General features: G+C 38.2%; 1 protein-coding gene across 3 annotated transcripts in view; it reads left to right on the top strand.

The window, feature by feature from the left end:
- The first annotated feature begins 2,030 nt into the window (after positions 1-2,030).
- The window catches only part of RBM27 (RNA binding motif protein 27), a 78,664-nt gene continuing 61,153 nt past the window's right edge, over positions 2,031-19,541 (top strand). For all 3 annotated transcript variants that reach the window (XM_053912513.2, XM_053912514.2, XM_053912515.1), the window contains exons 1-3: positions 2,031-2,273; positions 15,131-15,249; positions 18,413-18,537. In XM_053912513.2, coding sequence (XP_053768488.1) covers positions 2,215-2,273; positions 15,131-15,249; positions 18,413-18,537 — 303 coding nt within the window. In that variant the 5' untranslated portion in view covers positions 2,031-2,214. The remainder of the gene's footprint in view (positions 2,274-15,130; positions 15,250-18,412; positions 18,538-19,541) is intronic.

Genomic DNA, 19,541 nt, shown 5'->3' on the forward strand with positions numbered 1-19,541 from the left:
AAGAATAAAAGATTATCAGGGTCCCCAAATCCAAATATTACTTCTGTAACCATGTCTGTTCTACTCCCTGTAAGATACTTGGTTAAATGATGTCCTTGGTCACTAGGAAACCAGTGTCGCTGCACCCTCACCTCTCAAATAAGGCCCTGCAAAATTTGTTCTATAAATACATCTGAAAAGTACTGTACTTTGAAATTATTACAGGAGAGTGGTTTATTGTGATAAAGGCAATTCTTGTTCCATGTCTATCATTCTATCAAGTTCCTGTCTAGCCTTAGGCCTAGTAAGTCCCTTTTACATTTCTCTCTTTTAAATTTGTGTTATTTTTGGTATAGCACTTTATCTCCTTAGGGAAAATAAGTAAAGGAACAATGCCGATAGGCTTAAAGGAAGAAGGGGAGGAGGAGAGAGAAGAAGAGGCAACAGTTGGGTGTGAGAAAGATTTGGGCTTGTTCTCAGAAAATCTGAATGCTCCTCGGCTCCATTTGCAGACATGTGTGATTCTTGGTAAACCACTCAGTCTCTGTGCTTTTTTGCTTATTTGCACAGTTGGAGAGAGACGTCAGTAAAGGTGGTTTATTAGATGATTTCTAGGTGCATTTTGCTTTTATTAGTTTATGTAAGGGGGACACAAAGTGAAGCCAGCAATCCAAACCGTGTGGCCCGTTTCTGTACACCTGTGACGTAACCGTGGCTTTTACACTTTTAAGTGGTTGAAGAAGGAGATCAAGATAATATAAGATGTCATGTGGAAATTATGTAAAATTGAAATTTTCATGTAAGTTTTATTAGAACGCAGCCACAATAATTTGTTTACATTATTATCTGTGTCTTGTTTCACGCCAAGAGGGCAGAGCTGAGTAGTTGCCAGAGACCTGATGGCCCACAAAACCAAAAATATTTACTATCTAGCACTTTTCAGAAAAGTTCGCCTACACCTGCTTAATGTGCATATAATATACCTGCTTATTTTGGGTTTACCCATCTCTTTTATATGACATGTGTGCTCATCAGGTATTTTTCAAAATATTATTATAATGCATAATCCCATAAACTGCTCAGCTTTCTAAGAAGAGGGACTCTGTTTTGTTCACAATTAGAATCCTAAAGCCTTACACACAGTGCAGGCATATAGCAGGTGCTCAGTGTTCGTTGTTGAATAAACATTTTAACACCAGTGCCAAGCCAATTTCAAAACTCCAAAAGGATTTTCTCATCTAGTACAAACTAAGTTGCCTATTTCGGTAAGAAAGATCTAAACACAGTATTTCAGAAAACTTTTTTGCTGACCAAAATTCTCCCTGCAGAAGATCCCCACTGAATTTTAGATATACAATGAAAAGAGAATTAAAAAAAATTGGAATAGTTTTTCTGCCTCAGTAAAGCATATATGAAAATACTGGTCAGATTGAAATGGCCTCAGCTTTTTACATCTGTGTGCCACGTTTTAAAAATGACGATTATTGGAATCCAAGGCATGGTTGTTGTCGGAAGCACTCTGCGTTATTTAAGCAGAGCGGCAAAAAAAAAAATATATATATATATATATATATGTATATATATATACAAGCCATGTGCGCTGAGCAAAGTGAGTGCGTAAAGAACAAGATAAAATTTTGCATTCCTTGCATGTGAACATGTTGCAGGTTATGTTGCAGATTTATTACAGTTGAGTCATTTCGGGACACTAGTGTGTGTTTCCAGAAAAAAAGAGAGAAAGGAACCAGGCTGAGCGACTTCTCCCAAGCACTAGCAGCAGCAGTCACCAGTATTCCAAGGCAGGCGGCGACATAGTCAAAAAAGGCGCCCGGCCCCTTTAAGAGGAACAGCACCTTCTCCAACATACCATCTTGCACCAGGAGTTCACGTACGCTCTCCACCTACCTTGCTATATCCCTTCTTGACTGGGCAGGACTGACCGGCGGGGAGAGCGAGCCTTCTCATTGGGCTTGCGTGCACGGCCCTCTCTCTTCTATTGGCTCTTGTGCCCGCCACTCGGCGCTATCTCCCGCCCTCCTGAGCCGTTGTGTTCGGTTGAGTGAGGGCTCTTGGGTTAGTTCCTGTTAGGCCCCGGCCGGGGGAGTAGGTTGAAGTCTCGTAAGATGCCCGGTGGGCTGGGGCACCGGGAGCGGTGAAGAAAGCGTGAGGAGGCGACAGGGGAAGACCGCGGCAGGCCCGAACGAAAGCGGCGGCCGAGCCCGCCTTCCCTGCACCATGCTCATAGAGGATGTAGATGCCCTCAAGTCCTGGCTGGCCAAGTTACTGGAGCCGATGTGAGTGAGCCGGGCTCGGCTGGGGCCGGCGAACGTGGGGCGTTGGGGGTCCGCGGGGGCGAGGGGGGAGGGGAGGCAGCGTGAGGGAGGGCGCCGCGGAGGGGCCGCGGTCGGGAGGTCCCCGCGTCGTCTTCCCTGTAGTACTATCACCATTGTGGGGGGGGAGGGGAGGGAGAGCTAGGGGCACACAGACCCTGTGGCCGTGGGGGCGGGGGGTGGCGAGGGCTTTTTAAGTATAAATCTTGGGGTGCTAGGAGGGGTGACAAAGATAGTGAGGTAATTAAAAATATTGAGAACTGCGAGCGATATCAGGGCTGTCGAGGGATTTTTGAATGTGAATATTGGGATCTTGAAGGGAATAGCTGGATATCGAGGGTTTTACAAACAGTCTTGTTCCGGGACTAAAAGATCTACAAGCGGAGAGAGTATCGAGGGCCTTCTCAAAACCTGAGGGCCGGTAGGAATAGTAGGGACATTGAGGACTACATAAGCTCTGAGAGTGGAGGAATATTAAAGTATTCGAAAAACATGGGGTAGTTGAAAGGGAAATGTATAGACAGCGAAATATTTTAGGAATTACTGGGAAACTGGTAAGAATAATAGCGAGGATTTAAAGGGATGTAAAAGTATTGAGTTGATAGTACTAGGAGAACTGATGGCTTTTAAATAGCATTTGGGGTTGGGGAAAAAAATTAGATTTTGGTATGTTTGATTGGGAGTTGTAAGGGCTACCCTGGTATCTAATAATAATATTGGAAGAGAGACTGAAAGGGGTATACTTGCAGCATCTCAGGACTTGTAGATAAGGTGGAAAGAATAAGAGTTTTGTAAATACTGAAAGATCGAGAGGGCAACTGGAGATGTTGAGGAGTAGGATTATTGTTGAGGTGCTGAAAAGAATGAGGAGCTTGTTTCAAGATATTTTGGTTAGTATTAGGGACCCAGGAAAGGGAGAGCAGAGGTATCAACTCTTGTTTGTCTTGTAAACATTATAAAGGGGTAGGAGTGTATGTTTGGGACACGGACGTGTTTGTAGCTAGTCTCTGAAACACGTCTCTTAGAAGGAAGGCTGGAGATTGGGTCGGAGAGAGGTGATAATCCTCTTGGGGAAGAAAGCTTGGGAAGGAAAGGGAAAGGACAGTTTCCTGTCCCTGGTGACTGCTGCTTATCTTTCTGTTGGAGGTGAGGACTTTCTGGCTGCAAGAAAAAGTGTAGAGGAAGAGATGGGCAGGATTTGATTCATTAAATCAGATCACTTTAGTGGAAAAATGGAGTTTTTCAGAGGTGGAAGTGAGGGGTAGTTTGGGGGGTGTGGAGGTAGGATGAAGTTGGGGCTGTTGAGAAAGCTACTTCCCTCTTTGTTTTTTGGTCCTCCTGAGAAATCTTATTAATGGATTTCTGTTGTTTTGCTGTGTTGGTTTCTTGAGGTGGGATGGTAACACCTAGGGAAAGAGTCATCAGCAGTCCTGTGTGTCCTTTCCAAGGTAGGATGGGTAAGGGAGGCAGCATTAGGGGAATTCTGATGTCTGAAGTTGTGTTTGTGTTCTGAGGATGAGGAGTATGTGACAAGAGCACAGGAATAATAAGTGCACACTAAGGGCCGCTGAGTGATGGTCTAAAGTGAAAATGACTTGTTGACACACTTGAAGGTTTGTAGAAGAGATGAGCCTCTTGGATGTGCATTGCACTCTTTCTGTAGTGAAAAGTTTTGGAGCACAAAGATGAAGGGGGATTGTGATGAAGGTGAGGAATAATGAAATCAATCATGTATGGAAAAGGTGGAAAAAAGAAAGAACTCTGTGTTTAAAAATTCTTTACCTTTAATGTTATTTAACATTAAAAAAACAACAACAACAAACCCAAAACTCAGCTCCCGCTTTTGTACACCTGCTATTCATGTTGCCGTGTGTGTGTGTGTATGTGTGTGTGTGTGACAGTTTTTCATACAAGCTCTGATTTTGTTTGTTGGTAGAGATCCTTTAAAAAGTATTGAATGTATATTTTATGTCTTAGGTAGAAGATGACATGTTTTAATGTTATTGTTTGTGCTTTTTAAAGCTCCCCAAAATGTGTTACTCTGGGTAATGTTTTTTGGTTTTTCTTCCTTAATGTCAAAATTTAGTTTGGGTAGGAACTTAAATCTCCTGAAGGTCTTTTCACCCAGCTTTTTTGGCTATATAAATGTTCGTAGATATTCATGGGTAGAAATTATCTTTCAAAATTATTATTTGAGTTTAGTTTCCCCATTTGCTTTGACTTTATGTTCAACCAAAAGCATACATCATGCTTCTTTCCTTTCTGTTGTCTTTAATTTTTGTTACTTTTTTAGGATTAAAAATGATCTAGAATTACTAAACTTAGACTTTACCAATATAGTGGCATTCATAGAATTAGAAAATAAAAATACTTCTTTTTAACTCATATAAGTAATGGTTTGGGGTGGAAGTGTTAAATAGTAAACGTAAATACAGATATCACATATGTTTTTCATTCTTAGTATGTTGTCACAGGAGATTATTTTTTGTTTGTTTAGACATCCTAAATGTAATAAATGATATGCTAAAGAGAGTTGTATTTTACTTTTCGCATATTCCAGATTCAAGAAAATTTTCATGGCTGATTGACATGTTGCTACAACATAGCATTTCAGAGCAGTTGTTAGGCTTTCAGATAGATGTAGTTGCAATGGATATATTGGAATCATATTGTGGTACTTGATTTCCCACTGCACTTTCTTATTTAGCTTAATTTCCAGTTAACTAAATTTGTAATTTTTTTTAACTTTAGGGGTTTTTAAACATGTTATATCTTATCACTGATGAAACAAAAGCATGTAAGGAGATTATTTCTAAACCAATCCAGTTTACGTAAGATTATTCCCTGTGGACAAGTTAGAAGTATCATGTGCTGTTAAGAGTTCATCTTTTACCTTCCTCTCCTTTTGTAGATGTGGACATACCTATTATTTGTACTAGAGGAAAGACAGAAGCAGGGAGCTTGGGAGAAATGACTCCTTAACTGGTGGGGAAAAACCCAGTACCGTTTTTATTGGCAGTGCACTAAAGGGGAGGGAAACCATCTTAGTTCAGAAGTTTCTATCTCTTTTCCTACTGCTGCATAAACAGACTGAACTCACAGATCTTTTGGGGGGATCCTCATCTTTCCTCACTTTCAAAATATCATAGAGGCCCTGGCTGGGTAGCTAAGTTGATTAGAGCGTCATTCTGATACACTAAGGTTTGTGGGTTCAATTTCTGATGAGGGTACATACACAGATCAACCAATGAATTCATAAATAAGTGGAACAAATTGATGTTGCACGTGCACTGTCTCTCTCCCTCCCTTTCTTCCTTTTCCCTCCTCTCCTCCCTCTCCCCCTTCTCTCTTGCTTTAAAAATCAATTTTGAAAAAGTTAAAAATATCCTAGATATCCTAGTTATACAGGCTATGTAGGGATAATGCACATTTAGGAGATGTCATGGTTTCATTCTATCAGAAATAACTTTAAGTATGGGAACCCCTTAAAAAGTAAGGTTCTAAGTAAATCTCGGATAAATTAATCACTGAAGAAATTTCTACACATTTAGAAAAAGTTCAGGCAAACATTTTTCTTTAAAACAATTTTTTATTTATTGTTTTTAGAGAGAAGAAGGGAGAAAGAGAGAAACATCAATTTGTTGATCCACTTATTTATGCATTCATTGGTTGATTCTCGTATGTGCCCTGACCAGGGACCGAACCTACAACCTTAGCAAATCAGGATAACACTCTAATCAACTAAACTACGTGGCCAGGGTCAAGCATTTTTCAATAACATGCATTTCTACCCTAAATGTCTTTAATGGGAAGTATTTTAAGTTATTTATATTAAATATATTACGTATATATGAACATATGCGATTCACTGCTGCTTGTTTGGCTTATTGTAAAAATTAGTCTTTTTGAGAAAGTATAATATTTTTGGAGAGTTGTACACATCCGTCCATCCTAGTTAAGTACCGTTATGTATGTAAATCAGGGCATTTGGTTTCTAGTTCTGTGTCTCCGATTCATTGTGCCACTTTGGAGAAATTGCTTAACCTTTTCTATTGAACAGAGTTAATTTTATTATTAGCTTTATACCTACCTCACAAACATGATTTGAATATTAATCATGCAGCTTCTGGCCAAGATGGAGGCGTAGGTAGACACACTGTGCCTCCTCGCACAACCGAAAGAAGGACAACAACAATTTAAAAACAAAAAACAACCAGAACTGACAGAAAATCGAACTGTATGGAAGTCCCACAACCAAGGAGATAAAGAAGAAACATTCATCCAGACCGGTAGGAGGGGTGGAGATGGGCAGCCAGGGCAGAGAGGACTTGTGGCAAGGCAGGGGCTGGCGGGCTCAGCGAGGTGGCGGATTGTGGAACGAATGGGGCAGGCCAGCCTGCAACTAGCAGACCCTGCAGCCCCACATTCGTGCATAGATAAACCGGGAGGAACAGCGGGGAAGCAAAGCAGACCACACAACCCAGGGCTCCAGCATGGGAAAATAAAGCCTCAAACCTCTGATTGAAAACACCCGTGGGGGTTGAGGCAGCAGCAGGGGAAACTCCCAGCCTCACAGGAGAGTTCGTTGGAGAGACCCACAGGGTCCTAGAGCGTGCACAAGCTCACCCACTTGGGAATCACCACCAGAGGGGCCCAATATGATTGTGGGTAGCAACTGAAAACCAGCAGAGAGTGGAGCAAGCGCCATTGCTCCCTTTCAGCCCCTCCCCCACGTACAGCATCACAGTGCAGGGACCAGCCTTACCCCAGCCCTGGTGAACACCTAAGGCTCCGCCCCTTACTATGTAACAGGCACGCCAAAACAAAAAAAAAAAGGCCCAAATGAAAGGACAAATCAAAGCTCCAGAAAAAACACAACTAAGCAACGAAGAGATAGCCAACTTGTGAGATGCACAGTTCAGAACACTGGTAATCAGGAAGCTCACAGAATTGGTTGAATTTGGTTGCAAATTAGATGAAAAAATGAAGGCTATGCTAGGACAAACAAAGGAAAATGTACAGGGAACCAATAGTGATGGGAAGGAAACTGGGACTCAAATCAATGGTGTGGACCAGAAGGAAGAAAGAAGCATCCAACCAGAAAAGAATGAAGAAACAAGAATTTGGAAAAATGAGGAGAGGCTTAGGAACCTCCAGGACATCTTTAAAGGTTCCAACACCCAAATTATAGGGGTACCAGAAGGAGAAGAGGAAGAGCAACAGATTGAAAACTTATTTGAACAAATAATGAAGAACTTCCCTAATCTGGCAAAGGAAATAGACTTCCAGGAAGTCCAGGAAGCTCAAAGAGTCCCAAAGAAGCTGGACCCAAGGAGGAACACACCAAGGCACATCATGATTTCATTACCCAAGATGAAACAGAAGGAGAGAATCTTAGAAGCAGCAAGAGAAAAGGACACAGTTACCTACAAAAGAGTTCCCATAAGACTGTCAGCTGATTTCTCAAAAGAGACCTTATAGGCAAGAAGGGGCTGGCAATAAGTATTCAAAGTCATGAAAGGCAAGGACCTACGTCCAAGATTACTGTACCCAGCAAAGCTATCATTTAGAATGGAAGGACAGATAAAGTGCTTCCCAGATAAGGTCAAGTTCAAGGAGTTCATTATCACCAAGCCCTTATTATATGAAATGTTAAAGGGATTTATCTAAGAAAAAGAAGATAAAGAATATGAAAAGTAAAAATGACAGCAAACTCACAGTTATTAACAACCACACCTAAAACAAAAACCAAAGCAAACTAAGCAAACAACTAGAACAGGAACAGAACCACAGAAATGGAGATCACATGGAGGGTTATCAACACGGGAGTGGGAGGGGGACTGGTGGGGGGGAAGGTACAGAGAATAAGTAGCATCAATGGTAGGTAGGAAATAGACGGGGAGGGTAAGAATAGTATAGGAAATGTAGAAGCCAAAGAACTTACGTGTATAGCCCATGGACATGAACTATAGGGGGGGAATGTGGGAGGGAGGGGTTGGGCAGGATGGAGTGGAGTGAAGGGGGGGAAATGGGACAACTGTAATAGCATAATCAATAAATATATTTTAAAAAAGAATATTAATGATGCGGACTTAATAGTGCTTTGTGTACCTCAGAATCATTAAATATGAATCAAATTTTATGGTTTTGAAATATGAAAATACACTAAACTCTTTCTGCAAAAGTATTTTACTTATAACATTAATTAAGCACCACTGCCACTTACAAAATAATAATCATTCTTGTGCATGATAGAGCTAGAGTCTCATAGTGGGCTGAATAGGCAGGAACAGGAGTTGCTAGTGAAAGCCCCAGAATTGATGGGTAGTGTTTATGTGTACAGGCCATATTAAGGTCACTGTGAGTATACTAGGAGACTGAATATGTTATTGCCATCTCCCATGGAAAAGGCAGCAGTACGGTTCACAGACTGAGATTATTTTATTGATTCATATTTACTGGTTCAGTGGTCGTGGGAGGTATACTTCCATTTAACTCTGTAAGAGTTTACATGCTGCTATAGGTTTGCAATTTTTATCAAGTTATACTCTGACTAGTAATCTCTGCAGTTGCTCAAATGGTAGGAAAAATGATCACCTTGCAGCTGTTAGACCTTACCTCTGTGATAAATAAACTACTAAGGTTAAATGAGTATTTTGGAGGTATGTTCATGAGAAGTACTGATAATATTCTAACATGTACTTAGTGGCTTCAAAGAATTAGTGTGTCTTTAAAGTGCTGTAGCACTTGTCTAAGGAGATCTTTCACTGTTTCATAGAAGAGGACTTATTTTGACCAGAAGACTTCTTGGCACGTTTTAGTATGCTAAGTTAAGAACATATTTGTTCTTATGTCTTTTGGTATGCCTCCTAAATATGTCTGACTTCATTCTTCCTGGCCCCATTGCTATAGGCTAGAAGCCAGAAGTTGCTTTTATAGTTCTGTTTCCTTCAACTGTCTTTTCTCATCCTCTCACAGTGTTGTTACTTCCTTATTAATCCCCCCTCCTTTTTTAAGTTCTCACCTGAGGATATGTTTTGTGGTTTGAGAGAGAGAGAAGAAGCGAGACAGAGAGAAAGAAAGGAACATAATGTGAGAGAGAAGCATCAATTGGTTGCCTCCTGTACCTGCCCCGACCAGGGATCGAACCTGCAACCTTTTGATTTATGAGACAATGCTTCCAACCAAATGGGCCACCAGGCCAGTGCATTAATCCCCTTTTTAACCATTTGTTATTTTGTACTGTAATTATTTGTTTTCATACCTATCTCTTGGCCAGTGACTGCAGGGCAAAGTCTGTCTTGCTCAGAGTAATTCCATTACCCAGAAAGATGCTTGGTACTTGGTAAACATTTGGTAAAAGTTTAAATGAATCCATGTGCTCATATGTATATTTAGGTTGGTGGACAATTAGAAAAGTAATGGTCCAATATTCTGGGTGTGCTTAGTTTGGTGACTTTTGCTGTAGGACCCATAGTCCAAATACCAAAGTGATATTTGCAGTTGATTCATGCATGTATATGTTTTCCCCCAAATAAATATAAGGGTGTTTTATTTCACATCATAATTCATTCATTAAAGCCCCTAATTCATTAAGGGAAAGATGAAAACTTCTATTTGAAAAGAAGTAGAAGTACCAATATTTGTTTATCTTTAATATGTGTTAACAGGTTCTTAGAACTTAATAGTTACTCACTTATACTCTTCGATGAACTAAGCTCAGATTTTACTTATTTTTCCAGTACTGTCTTATTAAAGGAATAATCTGAACACAGATCCCAGAGGGAGACTTTTTGTTCTTTTATTTACTACTTCTTTAATAAAGTAAAAATAAAAGCATCATATAACAAATACATAAAGGAGAGTAAAGAATAGCATTTTTAATGTATATTTCCAGTTTCTCTTCATTATATGAACTTTCTTGTAGCTATATATATATATATATATATATAGAGAGAGAGAGAGAGAGAGAGAGAGAGACTCAAATATATAGTTTTTTACCTTTTTTTAAAAATATTTTATTTATTTATTTTTAGAGAGAGGGGGAGGGAAAGAGAAAGAGAGGGAGAGAAACGTCACTGTGTGCTTGCCTCTCACATGCCCCCTACTGGGGACCTGGCCCACAACCCAGGCATGTGCCCTGACTGGAAATCGAACTGGCGACCCTTTGATTCGCAGGCTGTGCTCAATGCACTGAGCTACACCAGCCAGGGTTACAGTTTTTTATCTTGATTTCTCCAATTGACATTACATCAGAAATATTCTTCATATTTGTGTATTGTCTTCATAACCATCACTTTGGGTTTTTTAATTAAAAAATATGTTTGTTGATTTTACAGAGAGTAGAAGCGGGAGAGAGAAACATCAGTTGGTTGCCTCCCATATACGCCCGATGTGTGATCAAACCCACAAACTTTTGGTATACTGGACAATGGTCCCACCAACTGAGTCACACCAGTCAGGGCTATAACCATCACTTTGGATGCCCAATGTTTCATAAACATTCAACAATCAGAATGGTTACTTTGACTTTACCTTCCCTGTTTAAAAATAATGCCGTTTTTATACAATAAACACATATTTTTAGTGTCTCTTAGGTACCAGTATGGTTTTCTGTATTTGGCTTTATCCTGAGGCTGGTTTCCCATAAGTACAGATACTGTACAAGTCAAAGAATGTGAACACTTTTTAAAAATATTTTATTTATTTATTTTTAGAGAGAGGGGAAGGGAGGGAGAAAGAGAGGGAGGGAAACATTGATCACTTGCCTCTTGCACCTGCCCGACGCATCTGGACCTGGGACAGAAACACAACCCAGGAAACCAGCGACCTTTCTGTTTGAGGGACAACACCCAACCAACTGAGCCACACTGGTCAGGGCTGCTTTTTTATTTTCTAAATAACTTAAAAGATAGATAATTTAGACATGTTCTTAGAACATTATTATGCAAGATGTGAATTTTAAGGTCCTCAATTTTGTAACTTCATTAAGCTTTAGGAACTTTTTCTTTAAACTGAAAGGTAACTGTTGGTTGAGACTTAATTTCACGTGTAGATATACATTAGAAAACTGTATGTGCTGTAAAATAGATTTTACTCGTGCGGAATTGCAGCTTACTTTTACTTTCATGAGTATGCTGTCTGCCTGATCTTGCCTGATTTTGATCAGGTCACTTAATTTGTCTAATATTTGCAGATTTAGTTACTTGTAAAATGAATAATAATTCATTGATTATGCTGTTAAGGCATTTTAAAGACTCTAGGAGAATAGTAATTTTAGATAAGTATTACCTTTTAGAATCTCTTTGTTGTAATATAAACCCCTTTTTGTCTAGAAATGTATATAACATAGCCATGAAGACAAAATTTTCAAATCTTCTTATTCCAAAATATGTTCAATCAATAGATAAGCAAAAATGAATTTTCATAAACTGGTTACAAATAAATAGCTGAAAGGCTTTACTCTTCTTGGGTATTACTTCTTGAGTAAGAAATAGAAGTGACCCTGCATTTGTCTTGTACTCTATCAAGGATCTTAGTCGTGCAGATTTTCATGACACACTTTTGAATGTCTTGTTAGGCTCCTTTAGCGTGTCACCGTAGCTACCACAGTATTGTAATTGCCTGCTTTTCAAGATTATCTAGTAAAGGGTGGTGGTGAAAGAATAAATAACAAACATAAAGGTACAGAAAATTACATCAAAACTCCCCATTGTTTTTAAGTTTTACTATTCAATTAGTGCCAGTTTTTTTTTTTAAGCTTTTATTTATTTTTAGAGAGGGGGAGGGAGGGAGAAAGAGGGAGAGAAACGTGGATGTGAGAGAAAACCAAAGATCCATTGCCTGGTCCCCAAGTGGGGACCAAACCCTCAATCCAGGCATGACCAGGCTGACCGGCAGTCAAACCTGCAACCTCTCGCTTTGCAGGACAATGCCCAACCAGCTGGGCTACACTGGTCAGGGCCTGGTGCCAGTTATTATTTAACACTGGCAATTTTGCTTCTGTAGGGCACTTTATGTGTACATATTAGGAACTGTTAATTTAAATGATCCCATTCCTTTAGCTGCAAACGTAGTTTTATACTTGGTGCAGAATTCTATCAGTTATTAACAATTAGTTCACTCACATTAAATAAGTATTTAGAGTCGGCGATCACTTTCTTTTCTTTGTGTCTAGTACTCTTCTACTCTTGTACCTCCCATAACTATTTATCTTGAGTTTTAACACCATCACATCAAAATGTATTTCATCAGGAGCAGCCTGACTCTGTATTTGTTTTTCAGAGTCTGAATACAAGTATAGGTATAAGATATTTGGCCATGTTTAACCCACCTCTTTATCCAGTATTCTTGAGTGTTTTGCCTGTTTTTCACGAGAACCCTCATATCCCTCCTGGCATTATACTGTTAGGTCATGAGTCTCCTTGAAGATTCTCATAACACCAGAAAAAATAATATGGCCTCTTTATGCCATTCTTACTTATTTTTTCCAAAAAGATTTTATTTATTTACTTTGAGGGGGGGAAGGGAGGGGTAAAAAGAGGGAGAAAAACATCAATGTGCAAGAGGATTGGTTGCTTCTTGGACCCCCTGCAGCCAGGGACCTGGCCCCCAACCCAGGCATGTGCCCTGACTGGGAATCGAGCCAGGGACCTTTTGGTTTGCAGGAGGACGTCCAAACCACTGAGCCACTCTAGTCATGGCGTTCTTACTTCTTTTTAAAAATCTGCCCTCACTGGTGTGGCTCAGTGAATTGAGCACCAGCCTGCGGACCACAGAGTTGCCAGTTTGTTCCTGGTCAGGGTACATGCCTGGGTTGCTGGCCAGGTCCCTGGTTGGGGGCATGTGTGAGGCATCCAATTGGTGTTTCTCTCATACATCAATACTTCTTTCCTGCTTGTTCTCCCTACTTTCCCGTCTCTCTAAAAAGAAATAAAATCTTTTTAAAATCCTTTTTTTTTTCCCTATGTTTGGAATGTTTTTCTTATCCAGGATCTGAACTTCCTAAGTAAAGATAGAGATGTGATTCCCCCCTCCATTTGAATATTGATAAGAATTATACTGATCAGACATGTTCTCAGGAGTGAAATTAAGTCTACCTATGTATTTCTATTTTGTGGTAGTTACGGGATAGCCAAGGTGGACATGGCATGTGTAACTTTTTTGAAGGTAGAAATGCTATATATACATTTTAGATTTAAACAATTGGATTTGCTAAGGTAATTTGCTCAAAATGATCCAAACTGTAATTTATATAGTTTACTTGAGAAAAATGCTAACTTTCTTTTTTAAATTGCATGTGTTTATTAATATGTAACTCATCATCTTTGACACTTACAGTATCTCCTAGTGCATTTTGACTTTTGCCCATAATTTATTTTTATTTGCTCTGAGTTTTATAAAATTGACAATCATTGAAATTTGTTCTTAGAATTTGGTGCATAAATGTGTGTGTACATTTTAAGAACCAACCTTTCCCACAAAACCTCAATATTGGCAATGAAAAAATTCTATTTTATTGCATTATGAACTTTAAAAAGAGACCAACAGGAAGAAGTAAAAGTACTAGTACTTGGTCTTTCTTTTGTTTGCTAATCTCATAAAGTTGTTGGAAATGTGATTTGATACTCTTGAGCTGAAACTAACTTTCTGGTTGACAGGGGAGTCCCAAAAATTATAGAAGAAGATTCGTTAGATTTGAATAGTGTTTGACAGGGATACAATCACTTTGCTTTCATATTGATTTTAATTACTGTCATTCTGAGTTTTTTCATTTTAGCTTTACAACAACCCTATGAAGCCACAAAAGATGTGTTACTTAAATGTACATTCATGAGGGAAATAGAATATTAAAAAATACATATTTACAACATAAAACTTTCAGTTTGATGTAAGGTAGATAAAATGTTAAGTCTGACACATTGCTATATGTCAGGAGGTGGCAACTGGAGGATCATGTGCTGCCCTGGCATAGGAGAAAATTTTGGTTTTCAAAGTTGGGTTACTACTAAGCAAAAAAATTGAAGCACATCAAGGTTATCTCTGCTGCCCTTCCACCACTTTACTTAACCTTTCTGTTCTAACTCCCAGATCTTTTCTGTCTTGCTTATAGCTGCTAAAGTGTTTGCCAATAATAATTAAGGTACCATCCTTCTTGTGTTTTCACTTTAAAAGTTTTACTTTTTCTTTTCTTTTTTAACATTTTATTTATTTTTAGAGAGGGGGAAGGGAGGGAGGGAGAGAAACATCAATGTGTGGTTGCCTCTTGCATGCCCCCTAACAGGGACCTGGCCTGCAACCCGGGCATGTGCTGTGACTGGGAATCAAACCAAAGGAATGACCCTTTGGTTTGCAGGTCGGCGCTCAGTCCACTGAGCCACATCAGCCAGGGCGTGTGTTCACTTTTTAAAAAAGGTCCTTACGATACTCACTGAAAAGATGAGCAGTGTAGTTGATTGCCATTTTTGGATGCTGGTGCCTGGGGTTATAAGGGAATGGGGGAAATTTTCCTGTCACTTCTTTACTCCTTCTTTCTCATTGGTCACATGGAATAGATAGCTCCGAAGGCATTGAGATTTGGTTCAAAATTCTGGATATAATTAGAATATTGAAAAGAGGAGACAAACTATTTTATGAAAATAAGCAGAAAATGAAAATCTTATTTGTTCTGTGTGTATGCCGTTTGTTATAATAGTCACTTGTGTTTGCAGTCACTTTAAAATAAAGTTTTCACCTTTAGCTTTCCAAAATAGAGGTGATTCATTAATGATACCACATTTGGGGGGGGAAAGTTTAAAAATATTTGTTTTCTCTCTAACTAGATGTGATGCTGACCCTTCAGCCTTAGCCAACTATGTTGTAGCACTGGTCAAGAAGGACAAACCTGAGAAGGAATTGAAAGCCTTTTGTGCGGATCAACTTGACGTCTTTTTACAAAAAGGTAATTACTATGGGCCTTCCTTCAAGTATTTAAGATTTTTAATTTAAAGTTTCCTGATAAAATCTTGAAGATGGCAAGCTTGAAAGGAAAGAAATTGGTTGGTGTCCTTTAATACTTGAATATACCCATTCATGCTTAATTATTTATCATGTATTTTGGCAGAACTGTTTTTCCCTTTCTTTCTCTGTTTCTTTCCTATGTTAAGGCAGTGGTAACTAATGCTTTTTAGGTGAACAGGTCCTTTGTGGCTTTTGGCAGAGCCTAGTTGATTGGTGGGGGTACGATTTAAGGGTGTAATGAAGCTGCTTATTCTTATGGTTTATTAAGGTAATGGAAGATGTTTTTCCCCCGTCTTGGCTGGGGCTTTTTGCTATCCAAGAAGAGATGGGCATAATCCTCTTCTCTTTGTGCCTTTAAGTCCCCATCTTCTTACCAAAGTCCTTTCTGTAGTCCACAAAGATTCCTGGAGTTCTCTCCTGCTGCTTTTCTGACCTTATTTCATACCTGTCCCCCTAATGTTTATTCCGGCCACACTGACTACCTTGCCGGTTTTTTCCAGCATGGCAAACATATTCCCAACTCAGGGCTTTTGAATTCTCCTTAATCTTCCTTGGAATATGGTTTCTCCCTTATGGTTTCTGTTTTCTTCTCAAATGTCATCTTAGGGCAGCAATTTTCAACCATTTTTCATCTCATGGCACATATAAACTAACTACTAAAATTCTGTGGCATACCAAAAAATACATTTTTTGCCAATCTGACAAAAAAAATAGGTATAATTTTGATTGTTGTGTTGGTGTCCTCATGTTTTAAATTTCGCAATCTAAGGGTAAAGAGCTCAGTCCCTCTAACTAAATGGTCAGGTGTTGCATGTTTTAAAAATTCGTGGGGCCCACCGGTTGAAAATCTCTTAGTTTCCCCTGAGTGCCCTATATGCTCATGCCAATAGTCAGTCTCTCCTCTTCCCAGCCTTGCTTTATTTATTTTTTTCATGGCACTTGTCATTCCCTTTCATGTTGATTTGACTGTTTATATGTGTCTCTCCCACAAACCCCATTTTGTCTTTCCCTTTGTTGAGTGGAGACTCAGAACCTACAGTGCCTGGCACATAGAAGATATTCTGTAAATACTGCTGAATAGAAGAACAGGAGTGTGGATTATGTACATTTACTGATTGATCTAGATATTTATTGGTGGTGGGAAGACATCCTTTAACTCATATGTATTCATATTTAACTCATATTTACTTTAACTGATATTTACTCATATTAACTCATATTACTGAAGATAGTAATTATGGTTCCTCAGTCTAAAACACAAGATTACATATTTTTTGTGCTATTTTAAGGCTTTTCTGTAAAAAAAAAATTTACTGATACCTAAAGAATTCCTCCCCAGTACATATGAGTATTTTCTTTTCTAAGTATATTAATTTGTATTACTCAGTTTCCATTAAAGACAAGTCATGTAAAATGTAGAGCCATGAAAAAAATAGTAAAACATTACAAAGACATTTGAGGTAAGAGGCAAATGTATGTTTAGGCATCTAAGAATTCCTTGTGATAAAAACTTTAAAAATTTTTAGTAACTTTTTAAAAAGCATTAACAAAAGCAATACACGTGAAGAAGAATTTAAAGAACATTTTTTAAAGAAGAAAATAAATTGCCATAAATTTGCCACCAGAGAGAAAATAACTGATCATAAAAATAAAGGCTTTTCCAGAGTTTGATTAATTAATTTTTTTTAAGTTATCTAACAGTTAACAAGATGTAACAGTTTTATAATCATGAAAAATAACAAATTAATAGAATAAAGATGCTTTTCTGAAGGAAAAATACACGTTTTAGAAATAGCTGTTGATGTAAAATGTGTAATAATTACAATGTAAGCAGAGTCTGTGTTGTACTTGTAATATGCTCTTTAACGATTCCTTAGGATAGTACCAATGAAAGTTTTTAAATTTTGATTCGAATAACAAATATTTTGACATTTATATTTTTAATAAATTCATCTGGTTCTCTCAGTCTGAAACATTACAAGATAGAGCTGCCTTTAAAACACAAAAAGATACTTTCATATAATTCTCATGTCTAAATTTATTTTTTCGGCTGATATAAAAATATTTTTAATTAAACTTTTGAGTAGGCAGTGCATGTAATTCAGCAATATAAAGGTGTACTGTGAAAATTGTCTCTCACCTGTCCTTCATCTGCTCTCTTCCCACCGCTAGTATGCATTTTTTTGTGTCCTGTCAGAGTTTTTTGCAAATATAAACACACAAATATTTATTATATGTTTGAGAACTGATATTATCAGTACTCATTCTTTTTATATTTGCTATGTATTCTGTTGTGTGTTTGTCACATAATTTATTTAACTAGTCTCTTACTCATGGAAAAAATTTTTTTTCCCAATTACTTACTATTATGTACTGAAAAAAAATCCTGGGCTTATCTTCAGGAGGGTGGGCCCCTTGTAGTACAGGCTTCCTGTGCTATTTGAGTATTCTAGGAACCCATCTGTATCAGTGTTCTAACTGGCTTTGTTGTGAGAGGCTGTGTTCATCTGCAGTGAATTTTTTTTAAAGATTCTTTCAGTGCGTTTGCTCATTTCACAATGGGTGATTACCAGCACACCTGCCATCACCTTGCTGAGTGCCCAGCAGTTTTGACCAGAAACAGCATGACTCCCATGCCCCACCTACCCTATTCACCTGATCTCACCCAGAGTGACTTTTTAAAATTTCCCTGAATGAGAAAAGTCCTCAGAGGGAAATGTTTTGCCAGTGTGGAAGAGGTGAAACAAAAAAAAACGGCAGAAGCACTGAAAGTTCAGGGACCAAAATCGAGGAGTTCAAAAACTGTTTTGAGCAATGGAAAAAACATCTCAGTAGGTGTATTGCATCAAATAGAGAACACTTTGAAGGTGACTGAAGTTTAAACGTGAGAGTAAATACACAATTTTTTATAAATTCCGGGTTTTGGTGGTGTTGCCCGCATAAGCCCAGAGGTCCGATTCTGTCCCCATAGGGTTAGACTCATTTTTAGTCCCATCTACAGTGTATGAGATGTTTAATTTTCCTCTGCTTTGCTAATAGAGTGTGTGTTGTCAAATTTTTAGCTTCTGTTTGTGTAACACTTAAGTGTATTTTTTTTTCTTCAGAAACTTCAGGTTTTGTGGATAAACTATTTGAAAGTCTCTATACTAAGAACTACCTTTCACCTTTGGAACCAGTTAAGCCTGAGCCAAAACCATCAGTCCAAGAAAAAGAAGAAATTAAAGAAGAGGTAATGCAAAGTTTTCTTTTGCTTTTGGGGCATCTTAGGTCCTATTAATTAATATTCTTAGTTGGAAGTTGACCTTCTTTGAAGTGTTTATCTATTGATTGAAATTCATGGGGCATGGGCATGGTGCAGATTCTCTTTCAGGGCTTTTTAGTTCCCTGGACTTGAAGAGTTGGAAGAATTTTGGATTGTTTGTCTAGAGATCCAAGAAATATTTTAGTAATATTGAGGAATTCAGAGAAGTCCTATCCAGTGATTTTTAGAAAAGGAAAGCTTGGGTAAACACGTGGCTTAACTAGAATTAAAGTACTAGTGGAAACTCAAGAAAACTCATTAGGTAACACATTTTCATATAAATAGAGAAATCATTCCCTGTTTTTTAACCAAATAGAGTTTTTTTTTATAGTTAATGTAATTATAAATGTTACCCCTAGGAAAGAAAAGGAAAAAAATGTTTTTACAATGTTGAAATATAAAAACATGGTTATAGGTGGTTTGAATTTTTGAATTAAAGAAGAAATTTTACAAAGTTCATTTGCAATTCTTTTTATGTATACATAACATAATATTATGATAAGACTGTAAGGTCTAGAATCAAGCTGCATGAGTTAAAAGTATTTGGTTGGCCAAAAAGTTTGTTTGGGGTTTTTTTTTTTTTTTTTGTAAGATGGCTCTAGTAGTGCTTAGTTGTCTTTAATTTCATTCGTAACAGGCTTGTTAGATTATATTGTGACAGCTTTCATATCAGCATGCACTTTTTAAAACTTATGAAAACTGGTGAATTTTTGTGTAGCCATTTTAATATTGAAGATGGAAGGAAATAAGCATTGTTTTTAGTATATTATGCTTTATTATTTCAAGAAAGGTTAAAATGAAACTGAAATGCAAAAAAAGATTTGTGCAGTGTATGGAGAAGGTGCTGTGACTGATCAAACCTATCGAAAGTGGTTTGCGAAGTTTCATGCTGGAGATTTCTCACTGGATGATGTCCATGGTCAGGTAGAACA

This window comes from Desmodus rotundus, chromosome 10, assembly GCF_022682495.2.
Source record: "Desmodus rotundus isolate HL8 chromosome 10, HLdesRot8A.1, whole genome shotgun sequence".
Classification (NCBI taxonomy): Eukaryota; Metazoa; Chordata; class Mammalia; order Chiroptera; family Phyllostomidae; genus Desmodus; species Desmodus rotundus.